This window comes from Pteronotus mesoamericanus, unplaced genomic scaffold (genome assembly GCF_021234165.1).
Source record: "Pteronotus mesoamericanus isolate MK-2021 breed Mesoamerican mustached bat unplaced genomic scaffold, CSHL_Meso_final contig_1, whole genome shotgun sequence".
Classification (NCBI taxonomy): Eukaryota; Metazoa; Chordata; class Mammalia; order Chiroptera; family Mormoopidae; genus Pteronotus; species Pteronotus mesoamericanus.
In genome coordinates, this window is record NW_026554998.1 from 3,766,767 (window position 1) to 3,779,188 (window position 12,422).

Sequence of the window (12,422 nt, forward strand, 5' to 3'; positions counted from 1 at the left end):
ACTCTGCAATCTGGATATGCAGTGGAGGGGCCCGAGGGGACGTGGACTGCTGTGCGGAGACGGCCACCAGCAGCAGAGGAGATGGGAAGGGGGCCGGGGCCGGGGCCGGGGGCGGGGCGGGGCGGGGCGGGAGTGGTGGGTGCCTGTCACCCCGGGCTGCAGGAGAGCCACGCGGCCGGGGGCGGGGTTCCGTGAGGCCCGAGGCTCCCGGCCCCGAGCTCGGGGTGAGGCTGGCAGGGGAGGTCTTCCTGCCACTGTCCGGGGGTGGGAGCTGAGTAGGGAAGGGCTGCACAGAGTGGGTCAGGCCAGAGGCTGGGCCTGTGTGGACAAGAGGCTGAGGGAGGGGAAGGTGAGGCCAGGCGAGGTCAAGGGCATGGCCGACCTGGGACTTCAGCCACGGGAGGGCTTGAAGGGTGAGGGGTGAGGGGTGCCGTGGGGGCAGGAAATCGGAGGAACCCCTGGGCGGCAGGGGGAGCAGAGTGGATGATGTTGCTGTGGGGTGGGCAAGGCCTGGGGAGCGGCCGCGGAGTGGGGGCCGACCGAGGGGTCGTGGCCTCGAGGACGGGAGGCGGGGCAGGACTGGTGGGCAGAGGCTGCGGAAGACCCGCCCCGCCCCTCAGTTCCCGCCGGACTGGAAGCCCTTTGAGAAGCTGTGTTCCCAGCTGCTGGTCTGGGCTCGGCTGTGACTGCCACGCTGGGGCCGAAGTGGGAGGTCCGTGGCTGAGGTCGAGGACCCGGGAGTCCGCTGGGCTGGGCCGGGCCGCGAGGAGAGGCGCCCGCCAGCCCTGCCCCAGAGCCACGGGGCGGGACAGTGGCAGGAACGGCCTCTGGACTTCACGCACATTGCTCAGACCAAATATTGGTCCTAATGTTGAGATCCGTGATGCGGATTTTTAAGAGCAAGAGTGGGGCTGCAGGCTGTGGCAAGGGTCTCCCCGCCCCGCCCCTGGGGGCTGCACCCACGGATCTGGACCCAGCTCTCTGGGGAAGGTGGATTCGGACAGGCGAAGAAGCCACCACCTCTGGCCAGCAGCTGGCGCCCAAGGTCCATGGGGTGCTGTGCAGGAGGGGACCCAGCAACGTGGGGTGGGGGGGCTCCCAGCCCCCAAACTCAGCGTGGCAACCTGCAGGGGCCTGGGTGTCGCCTAGCCGTGGGTCCGGCCCAGGGCCCAGAGAGGACATGGGAGGGGGCCACCTCCAAGCACGGCTGGCAAGGCAGCAGCAGGACCAGCTGGTCTGACTGAAGGATGCGGCTGGCCCGGGCCACCAATTACCATTGGACCCCCGCCGCCGAGAGGGCAGGATGGGCCGCAGCCGCCAGCAGGGTCCAGCCTCCCACCTCAGCAGGCCCTGCTTGCTGCTGGTGGGGCGGCCTGGGCCAGGGTCCTGGAGACCCGAGCTGTCCCCCGCCTCCCAGCCTTGCGGGCGGCTCGATCCGCCGGGCTGGATCCGCCGCCCCCGTGCCGGCTGGCCGGGACCTGGAGCACCCCCTCGGCGCACGGCAGCTCGGCAGGCCCCCTGCTCCAGCTGACGCCGCTTCGGGGAAGCCGGTCACGTCAGCCCAGTGGAAAGGAAGTTCTAACTGAGCTGAGAGGGGCCCCACCCGGGCACCCTCAGCCCCTCCCAGACCTGGCCGCCCGGAAGCCAGCGGTGGCGGGGGGCGGTGAGCACCAGCGGCCAGCGCACGGAGGTCTCACGTTTTATTCCTGAAAGCTACAGCCGTTCGGGAGGGGCCCGGCTGGGGGACAGGGAGCCCCTCGGGCCAGTCAGGAGGACCCTTTCCAACCGGCCACCACCCAGTGTGTGTGGGTTGGGGGTGATGATGCCACGAGAGGGTGGGGCCTGCCGAGGTCCCCTCTTCTAACTCCATGACTCATCTGCGCGGCAGGGTGGGGGAGCCTTGCTTCCCCTTCTGAAGACAGAGAACTTCCCTTCCTGGCAGCTGTCAGCGCCTCACTTAGAAGACAAGGCCACGGTGCCACTGGCCTGGGCCCCCAAGGCCCCGGCCAGCCCCAGAGCACCAGCAGCTGGGCTGCATTTACCGCTGTCCCCATTGCTCAGACGGAGCGGCTGAGGCTCTGGAAGGGGCCGGACCTCGTCCGCCTGCCCGGTGCCCCTCTGCCCTGTCGTCCCGACCCAGCGCCCCTGACTCGGGGACCGTTGGGACAGCCCCGATGTGGACAAGGGCCGCACCTGCCACACCGGCACCCGGGGGCCCCCTCGCTCCGTGGAGAGGGGGTGCCAGCTGCCTGAGGCAGCCCTGGGCCCCCGTCTGACCCACGAAGGCATCTCTGACTCACCCAGGCAGGAAGGGGCCCGGGCCTGTGCCCGCGGTGGCTGTGTCACTTCCCCTTACCACCCCACGAGATGTGGCCGCTGCCGCGCCCCGCCCCCGCCCCCACCCCAGCAGGGTGCATGGTGGTGTCGGGAGACCATGGGGCCCCCTCCCCTCCCACCGGCCCGGTCGCCCTCCCGGAAGCCAGCGCCGCGGACTCAGGCCTGTCTGTGGCGGGTGGTGGTGGTGGGGGGGGACTCGGGTCCAGGCCAGGGCAGCCACCAGCCAGGGCTGCGAGGGAGCTGATATGAGCCCGGGACCGTGGGGGTGGAGGTGGCATTTGGCCCCAGTAGGTTGGGGTGGGGACAGGAGATGGCTCTCCACTGTGTTGATGGGGTGAGCCTGGGGCGGGTGGAGGTGGGAGGAGGGGGCTTGGAGCCCGGGGCAGCTGGGGGCCGCTGGGGGCCGAGCCGGGCAGAGCCCCCAGGGCGGTGAGGTGCAGGGGGAAACGAGGGCTGCCTGGCCCCTGCGGGAGGCGTGGGCAGGGAACTCCCAGGTGCGAGGGGCAGAGAGCCCTGCCAGCGCCGCGTCAGCCCCTCAGGGCTGCCCTCTGCAGGACACGGGCCCCCCGAGTCCTGGCCCGGCCCCCAGGGCCTGGGGGGAGGGGATGAGCGCTCGCAGCGTTGGGCACGGAGGGTGGGGGCCAAGGTCCCCCAAGTTTGAGGGCTTCACCACCCCAGCTGCCTGACCTCGGACATCACCCACGCCAAGCCTGTTTCCCCGTCTGCAAAATGGGACCAGAGCGCGTCCTCTGTGGGTACGAAGCCAGGTCAGGGGTCCCAGGCCAGGCCACAGCAGGGCCCCCTCTACTCCCCTCCCCACTGTGAGTGCAAATCTCAGACAGACCAGGACCCCAAGAACATGGCCCCGAAGAGCACCTTTATTCACAGCAAAGGACGTCACCATAGCAACCACGCTTCGATTCCCTGAGAACTTTTCCCTTATTGTTCGTTTTCCTAGCTATGTCTTTGCAGAAAGATACACAGAAGACAGAACACGCGCCCGGGCCAGGTGCGCCCAGTGGGCGGCGGGAGGCAGGTCGATGGAGAGAGACCCAGAAACACACGGAGCGTGAGACAACGCGGCTTCGGCCACGGAGGTGACCCCGAGGGCAGCTGCTGCTTTTTCTGATCCACAGAAAAGATATCACACCCTCCCCCGCTCCCCAAAAACAAAGACAAAAACACCTGCCTTTTTACTCACCCTCTTGAAAAACAAGCACAGTAAAAAAAATACTGTCACAATATTTACAGACACGCCCACTATGGGCGACTTTCTCTCTACTTTGGAGAGGAGATAACATGCTCAGCTCTGACTCCGCCTCTCGGGGAGACAAAGGGAAGAGCGGGCGGGGAGGCCCCGCCCAGGGGGCTGGGGGAGTCACCGAACACCCGGCCGCCCGGCCGCTGGGGGCTTCGTGGGGCCGGCGGACCTGGGCAGGGGTCGCTGTTCCTCGGTGCCACGGTGCCCAGGCCAGAGCTCAGAGGGAGAAGGAGAAGGAGGAGGAGGCTGGGCCATTGCCCCCCAAACCCAGCCTCTTGAAGGGCTCAGTTGTCCTGGGGGCTCTGAGGTGGGTGCCCAGCCCAGGGCAGGGCGGTCCAAAGACCCACAAGAGTAACATAAAACTGCCCCAGAGTGACCTCTGACGTGAACCCTTCCAGACCCGGCTCCAGAGCCCGCTGACCGCAGAACGTGAAGGCAGGCAGGCAGGCCCCCGTGTCTGCTTGTGGGCAGAGCAGGCGGCCAGCAGCCTGCTACGCAGATGGGCACAGAGCACTCACAGAGGGAGGCTCGGCCCCGGGGGCCTCGGACAACGAGGCCAGGGCAGCACAGTGGGCGTCCCCGGGCCCTTTGGATACCAGGGGCGCCTGGGGACGGGGTCTCAGCTGAGGCAGCTAGAAGACGGTGGTGCGGGGACACCAGGGTGTGTCCGGGTACAGGTGGCAGTGGATGGAGCGGAACCTGTGGGGACAGAGTGAGGGGCCGGTCCATGGGAGGCGGGGCCCCCTCTGCCCCGGGCAGGGATCCTGGGGGCACAGAGACACCGAGGGACATGCAGCTCCACCTCCACCAGACTGGCCAGGCACTGGCCTCGGTGATCCCCAGCCTCCCCCGGGCCTCCGCGTCCTCACCTGGACGGGTCGGCCTCCACCGAGAAGGGCCCTTTCACGTGCACCGCGTTCCGCTTGTTCTCAAACATGCCGTAGCTCAGGGTCACCTGCGCGGGGAGGAGCAGAGTGATGCCCGGCGCGGCCCCAACGCCCCAGCTCCGCCCAGGGCTGGCCCTGCGGCTCTGGACGAGGGGCCGGCCTTGCCTGCACCCCTCGGGCCAAGGCAGGCCGAGGGGCCGCGTGGCACCACGCCCCACCTGCTCTGCGCAGCCAGAAAATAAGGTGCCAAGTGCTACGGGCGAGAGCACCCACTGACACAGGGAAAGACCCAAGAGGCCCAGAGGACGAGAAGGGCAGACCAGAGGATTTGCCGGCGGGGACACCTGGAGGTCTGGGCGGCCTTTCCTGACCCCTGTGTTTTAACAGTGGCCCCGGCCCCCCGCCCGTCTGGCGGGCCCCCTCCCGGTCGGCACACCTGCTCCTGGAGCTCCGAGGGCGGCACCTGCTGCAGGCTCTCCAGGTGGGAGTGGAACAGCCCGCTGCGGGTGAGGGGCACGCCCAGCAGCGCCTCCACGATGTAGCCCACGGTGCAGTCGTCCGGCAGCCGGATCCGCTCGGCCGTGCTCATGAAGTGGCCCCCGCTGTGGGAGCGAAGGGCTGCAATATGAGCAGAGGCGGGAGCCTGCCGCCCTCCGGGAGCTGGGCAGGACCCCGCCCGCCAGAGGCCGCACAGAGCGAGGAGGCCGGGCTCGGAGAGACGTGGACGAGTCGCTGGGAGCAGGCCCCTCGGGGGGCTCTCTGCCAGCAGCTCCGCCTGCCCCCCGAGCGCCGGCACGGCTCGCCGCTCTGTACCAGCCTGGTGACGTGCTGCGAGTCAGGAGTTGCTGGCAGTGAGGGGCCCTGCACTAGGGCCCTTGGCCCTGGTGCCGACAGCCGACAGCCGGGTGTCTGCCGGCAGGAGGTGGGAAGTGGTGGGGACTGCAACTCGACCTGCAGTGAGGTTGGGGACACCCCTCCTGGGAAGGGACCACGCCCGGCCCCGCTTGCGGGGACCTAGGACCTGGAGCAGCCTGGCCGGCAGAGCAGCTGGCCCTGGGCCCCGGCACTCACCTGGCCCACGGGCTCATCCTCAGGGCCAGCGCGCGGCTGATGCAGAAGCCGGCTCCGCCCGTGGCAAACCAGAAGTGGACCGGACGCTGCGGGACAGGGCAACGTGGTGAGACCCCACTCCAGGCCAGACAGGACCCTCAGCCTCCTCCCGGCTCACTCAGGCATCGTGCACGGCCTGCTCACCATCTTGTTCTCGCTGACCCTCTCGGTGGCCTGGATGGGCCTGTCCAGGCTAGGCTTGCCGATGTAAACGTCCTGAGTGTGGGGGTAGCTGGCCAGCAGGCGCAGCAGGGCCCGCACGTTGACGTAGTTGTCATCGTCCACGTGGCAGAACCACCTGAGGGCAGGCAGGGGTGTGAGTGGGGTCCACGCTGTGCAAGAGGGGAGAGCTGCTGGGATGGGAGCCTGGCGGGGGGGCACGTGCCCTGGGCCCCAGCCAGGGGCTTGCACTCACTTCCTCCCCGATTCGATGAAGTGGTCATACTCCACCGCCATCTTGCAGGACAGGGCCTGGCGGCTGTGGGCAGCCGAGCAGTTAGTGTTGACCACGTTGCCTGTGGACAAGGGGTGTGGGCCACAGCTCAGTCCGAGCTGGGCCAGGAAAGACGGCCCGGCCTGGAGTCACACGGCTGCCCGTGAGAGCCGGGCAGGGAGCACGGGCGGCCGTCCGGCCGTCCGGCCCAGTGCGCCTCGGGTTCCGTCAGGCTGTGTGCCCTGCGCCGGGCTCCCCGCTCAGACCACCACCACTCCACCCCCCGCCGCCCCACCCCACCCCCGCCCCGTGCTAGACGCAGGCTCAGTGACGCCCCCCGCCTCAGCCCAACCCCGCACGGCCGGCCGCCCTGCCCCGCCTCTACCCATTCAGGCTGCTTTTTCCCAGCACCGGCCACCTGTTGCTCAAAGGGGCCACAGCCGCTCAAAGGGGCCGGGGAGCTGAAAGGGCCTCATTTGCATGAGAATTGGGGGGGGCAAGTGGTGGGGCGGGGCACTGAGCAAACCAGTTGAGTAAACTGCCCGTGGCCTCTGCGACCTCTCCGGAGCGGAGGAGGATGGGGGCGCGGTTTCCTCCTCGGAGTGGAGCCCCCCGCACCTCCCCAAGCCCAGGGCTCACCCATGCGCCGGGCCAGGGCCTCATCTTCCCCGTCGGTGAAAATGAACGTCTGGAAGGAGAAACATGGCCTTGAACAGGCGGCTCTGTGTCCCCGACCTTGGGCCCCCGGGAGCCAGGGCTGAGCCCCCTGGCGCTGCAGCCGCTGCAGCTCGGTCACGCCCACGCCCCGCCTCTCTCTGGGCCTCAGTTTCCCCACGTGCAAGAGCCGAGCAGCGCCGGGGCTTATGTAGACCCCACCCTCCTGTTGACAGCTGGGCCCAAGGTCGCCCCGCAGCTGCGCTGGCACGAGCCAGGTGGGGCACCCCACCCGCCCGCCCGCCCGCCAGGTAACCGGCTCCAGGCCCGCCCAGCGCACCTGCCGGGGCACACACCCTTATTGACACAGCGCCCGACCTGGAGGAGGGGCGTAGGGTGGTGGGGGGACAGGCGGAGGAGGTCGGCTTTGGGAAGCCAAGTCTCAATCAGTCGAGGACAAAGGCCTCGGCTGGGCGGCTGCCAAGTCCTGGCGGACAAAGGGCCCGGAGGGAGGGTGAATCACCAGGCGTTGTCCGCCAGCTTTGTCCCGGGCCGCAGGCGAGGGGCGCCGGGCAGGCCTTAACTGGGCCGCGTTAAGCGAGAGTGGCCGTACCGCCCATTACCATACAGCTGGCCTGGTTAACTGGGCGGCGGGCGCGAGGTCCGGCGGGCAGGGGTGCGGCCGCGGCACTGCGGTCCTCAGGGCTGGGCCATCAGGCCGGGGGGGCCCCCGTATCCCTAGCTGTGTGACCGGTGGGCAGGTCACCTTCTGAGCCAAAGCAGCCACCGCTGTTCTCTGGAGACGCCCAGGGTCCGGGAGGAGGCAGGGAGCCGCACACGCCCCAGGCCGCGACGGATCGGCACCCCGGCGTCCATGCCACCCAGCATCCCCCTCCCGCCGCTGGGGCAAGGAAGCCGGGCTGGAAGGCAGGCCTGGCTGAAGCCACATCAAGGCTTCCCCTGTGCCAGCACAAGGCCACCCCTGCCAGGATTGCGCCTTGGAAGAGGTGGGGGGGGAGACGGGGCGGGGCCAGGAGCTGCCGGCGCCCGCCTGGGCCAGTCGGCACAAGGGAGGAATGTTCCTTCCTCTGCCCTGCCCGCCCTGCGCGTGCCGCCGGGCGCACCCAGGCCTGGCTGAGTGCAAAGCCTGGGGCCTGGGGCAGGGGCGGGGGCCCTCACCTGCTCTGAGCACCAGCTGCAGGAGACCCCCCCCCCATGCCCTACAGGCCTCGGTTTCCTCCTGTGTGCGAGCGGGTCTCACGGAGGGTCTAGCATGTGCAGGCCTGGCTCACAGCGCACACCCAGGGATGTGGGGCCCACCTGGGGTGCCCGCCCGCACCTGGGCCCCGACCTGACCCCAGACCCGAGCACACACTCAGGTGTGGCCACGAGCTGGGAACTCCAGGCTCAGCGCTGGAGGGCGGCAGGCTCCATCCACAGCCTCTGCACACAACCCACAACCCCCCCTACCCCCCTGCCTCACACAGCCCGCCCGCCAGGCACCCCCGGGCAGCCCGCACGCACAGACTCGTACCCGGCCCCCCCCAACCCGTGCCCCAGCATCTCAGCCCAGGAATGCCGTGGGAGGCTGAGGCCGGCCCGTGCAGACGCTGGATTAAAAGGAAAATGCTTTCTTAATGAGATCAAGCGCGGCCTGTTCTCCCGCGCGGGGTGGCGCCCTAAAACCCGGGCCCAAGGCTATGGAGATTGAAGTCACCTTTGTTCACGAGAGCCAGGCCGCCCCGGGGAGGAGCGCTAGGCAGGGTGGGGCTGTTGGGGGGAGGGTACCAGGCCTCCCGTCTCCCCACATCAGAGCAGCCGCAGAGAGGACGGGCCGCAGGCCTCACCCGCCACTCAGAGCTCGTTTCCCGCTCAGCACGACGGGCGTAACCAGAACTCACGTGTGCCGTGCGCAAGGCTGCTGCCCGAGCGTACCCGCAGGGAGACTGAGGCCAGAGAGGGGCAGCCTCCAGCCTTGGTCCTGCCCAGGGGCAGGGGGCCGCTAACCCAGCCTGCCTTGTCTCCAGGGACCCAGACACCCCGGGCCCCTCCCCACTTTCCTGACAAGGGGCAGAAGGAGGAAGAGCAGGGCGGCAGGGCTGGCGAGGGTGGTGGGGGTGGGGGGACACCCACAGGAAGCGGCATTGTTCCTGGAGCTGCGATTCAAAGAAACACAGGATGCCAAGCTCTCCCTCAGCCATTGTGGCCGCTGCCACCGCAGGCTGGCCCACTCCTGGGAGGGCGGGGGAGGACCGTGGGGGCCAAAGGCCCGGCCCCTCGCCCTGGACATCAGGGCCCAGCCCAGCGTGGCCCCTGCTGCCCAGGCCCCCGCCGTCTCTACAATCACTGGAAGTGGCTCGAACATCCCCTTAGCACAGGCTCATGATGCCCCACAGGCCCTCTCTGGACATGTTCTGCTCTCAGTCCCGCTCAGAGGGCACCTCCTCCAGGAAGTCCCCCGCCCCCCAGGCTCACTCAGCCTCTCCGGGTTTCCCCACCGCAGCCCTGACTTCCTCGATTCTCCTCCCTCGGGAGGGTCTGAATCACCCTGTGCAGGCCAGGAGGCGGACCCTCCGCCGCGGGGGCTCTTGTTTGCATGGACAGAGAAGCTGACGCCAGGGGCAGACCTGGCCTGGCCTGGCTGGGGTCAGGGGTCCGGATGGTCCGGATGGAAGCCCAGGTAGCTCTGCATCTGGGTCGGGGTGAGGGCCTCAGGGCACCTCCCCATTCAGAGATGAGGAGCTGGAGGATCAGAGAGGCCCCAGGTCTTGCCCGAGGTCACCCAGCTTGTCTGGGGCTGGTACCTGCGACCCATGGCCACATCCCTCCTGGTGGAGAAAGCCCCCGAAGTTCAACTGAAGTGCTCAGGGCGGGGACAGCCCAGCGGGGGCTGGATGCTGCCAAAGGTCACACAGCAGGGCCGCAGAGTGGGGGGGAGGGGCTTGGCTCAGGGATGGAGCCCCAGCAGGACCGTCAGTCAGGGACGGGGACTGGGGGGGGCGGGGAAGAGCCCCTCATCGCCAGGCAACCTGAGTGGCCAGTGCCGGCGCGGTTCCCATGGAGCGCATAGCTGCACACAAGAGGCCGGAGGCCTTTCTCGGCTGGAGAAAGGGGCTTTGTTACCTTGCCCAAGAGGCCGGCGTGAGAGCCGCCCCGCGCTGGGAATCCTAACAGCCAAACAAAACCCGCGCCCCTCCCGCCAGCCCGCTGAGCCCCTGGGAAAGGCACGCTGCCTTCCCAGGGGGCTGCCGTGGGGTTCCCAGGCCCCCTCCCCACACCGGAACCAGACAGGACCCTGCCCCGGACGGGACTCAGGGAGGCCAGCAGGCCCGGCGGCCGGAGGGTTTAAACAGGCAGGAAGGGGCGTGGCATCTTCCCTGAGCCCCCACTCCAGCCCAGGCTCCCTCCCCCTCACCCCAAAAGCCCAGCTAGTCCCCTGAACCTCCGAGCCACCCCTCCGCGGGTCGGGCCGCGCTCTGTTCCTGCACTCCGTCCAGGTCCTGCCCCCGCCAGCCAACTCCTGAGCCTCAGGGGAGGTTTTCAAAGTGGGGTGTGTCTACTAAGCATGTGTAGGAAGCCGCCGATACTCCAGGAGGGTGTAGGAGCACAGCCTCCAGGCTCCCCGCTCCTGTACTGCATGCGGAGAGGGTCTCGGCACACCCCCCCAAAGCCCAGGGCTCTTTCTGTAGAGATGTACTTCCCAGGGCTCACCCACCCCCACCCCAGCTCGAGCATCTTCAGGAATGGCTGTTCCCCACCCCCTCTCCCGCAAAGACTCGGGCTGGGGAGGGGTCTGCCCTGCACCCAGGGATCCTGCCCCCCACCCCTCTAAGGGAAAAGCCTTCCTTCCCAGGGGAGCTTATGAGCCCGGGGTGGATGCCCCCGGCAGTGCCTGCCTTGGGGCGGTCTGGGGACTGTACCGCCCCCTTAGAGCACTCCGATGCCTGCAAAGCATCCGAGGGCACCAACCCCAAGCATTGGAAGCAGGTGCAAGGTCAGCGCACGCCATCCAGGGCTCTGGAAGCTTGAGGGGACAGGTCCCTTCCCACACTTCCACAGCTGTCCGCGGAGAGTGGCCATGCCAGGCACACCGGGCTGGAAGGGGACGGACGGGCATCGCTGCCCGCGCCCATTCCCAGTGGCTGAACAGAGATGCCGCCCGGCGCCTCGGGAACACTGCCGCTGCCTGGGCGAGACAGGGGCCCCTCACCCCGCCCTCCCGCCTGCCCAGGCCAAGGGGGCTCACCATCTCCTTGTGGCGCGAGATCCAGGTCTCCAGCAGCAGGTCGAGGCGCGCGCGGTGGAACTTTTTGGTGGTCTTCACCGCGATGAAGACGTCGCGGGGCTCGAGCGGCTCCGCCTGGGGCCGCGGGCGGCCGTCGGCGGGACGGGAGGCGCCCCCGGGCGGTGGGCCGGCGTCTCGGCGCGCGCGGGTGAGCAAGCTGAAGTACTCAGACAGACTGTGCACCTCGCGGGAGAGCGCTCCGGGCGCCGCCGCCGCCTCCAGCCCCGGCACCGGGGCCGCCCCCACGGGGCCCGCCAGGCTGCGCAGCGCGCGCCGGCCGCGCTCGGCGGGCACCGGGGGCGGCGGCGGGTCGGCCGTGAGCACCAGCAGGCAGGCGAGCAGCGCGCCCGCCAGAGCCAGCAGCAGCCGTCGGCCGCAGCGCTTGAGCATCGTGGGGTGCGCGCTGCCCGGTGCGCCCAGCCCGGTGCGCGCTGCCCCACACAGCCGTGCGGACGGCCGCGGGTCCAGCAGCGCGTCCAGCAGCGCTCCGCCAGCGCCCTGTCCTCTTAAACCTCTCGGCCCTGGCTCCACCCCTCGGGGGCGGGGCGCTCCTCGAGGCTCCACCCCCGCCACGCGCTCACTGCCTTTTGGGGCGGAGCCTCGCTCAGTGTGCCCCCCAGACCCCGCAGCGCCCACGTGGGGCCGCGGCGGGGGTCTGGGAACCCACCGGAGGTTGCCGCAGGCCCCGCCCCCTGGGCTCTCGAACACCCCCACCGCTCCCCGGCGGGCCGCCGAGGGAAGTGGGGCTTTGAGCCCGCCGGTCCCAGTGGCCTTAAGGGGGAACCCCGGGTGGCCCGCGCTGGCGGGGGCTGCGCCCTGGCGCCCAGCACGCGGAGGGGTGAGCCCTCCGCGCCGTGACCCGGACTCCGGGACAGGGCAGCGGGCTCCAGCGTCCTGTAAGGGACGTCCTCATGAAACCGGAAAGTCGGCGTTCCTGCCGCCTTTCACTACCCAGCCAATAAGTAAGGACGAGGATTGAAGCTTTGGGCGCTTTCTTCCGACGCGGGCGGGCTCTCTACCCTGAAACCCGTCCTAACCTCTCATCTCAAGCCGACCTTTTTACAAGAAAAAGAAAGGGTAGGGAAGGGTTTTGGGGAAAAGGTCAGTCGGGCAAGAGTTGCGTCCAGCTGTGATATTCCTAGTGTTTCTTTATCGGCTGATCAACAGCCCTGCGTCAGGGACGTCCCAGAAAGGTCGCGCTGCCGGCGACCTCCTGGAGTCAGTAGGTCATGTATTCCAGTTCCTGGAACAGCAGCTCCCCCCCCCGCCCCCCCCCCCCCCGCGCCCGTCTCACCCCAGCCTGTCAACTGTAACTAAGGCCGAAGTCTTCAGCTCTTGAGTTCCCCTCTCACTTCCTCGCTCTGCACTTCCTCTCCCCAAGCCTGGCTTCCTCCCCACCGGCCTGGAGGCCCAGGAACTGGGGTGGACCTGAGGGCTAGGGTCTTTAATGTCCTG

General features: G+C 69.0%; 1 protein-coding gene across 1 annotated transcript; it reads right to left on the reverse strand.

Moving 5' to 3' along the window:
* Nucleotides 1–3,198: 3,198 nt before the first annotated feature.
* Nucleotides 3,199–11,357, reverse strand: LFNG (LFNG O-fucosylpeptide 3-beta-N-acetylglucosaminyltransferase). The gene is made up of 8 exons (XM_054564772.1): nt 10,929–11,357; nt 6,668–6,716; nt 6,011–6,110; nt 5,740–5,893; nt 5,557–5,642; nt 4,922–5,087; nt 4,468–4,553; nt 3,199–4,297 (listed from the first exon to the last, which is right to left on the reverse strand). The coding sequence occupies exons 1-8, from the start codon at nt 11,355–11,357 to the stop codon at nt 4,231–4,233; spliced, it is 1,137 nt and encodes a 378-aa protein (XP_054420747.1). The 3' UTR covers nt 3,199–4,230.
* Nucleotides 11,358–12,422: the final 1,065 nt, after the last annotated feature.

Bases quoted from the DNA above. Each gene is read 5' to 3' on its own strand.
- LFNG (XM_054564772.1), bottom strand. From the start codon at position 11,357: ATGCTCAAGCGCTGCGGCCGACGGCTGCTGCTGGCTCTGGCGGGCGCG. The intron at 5,894-6,010 runs GTGAGTGCAAGC...GCCTGCCCTCAG, and splicing joins TTCATCGAATCGGGGAGGAA to GTGGTTCTGCCACGTGGACG. The intron at 5,088-5,556 runs GTGAGTGCCGGG...TCGCTCCCACAG, and splicing joins AGGATGAGCCCGTGGGCCAG to CGGGGGCCACTTCATGAGCA.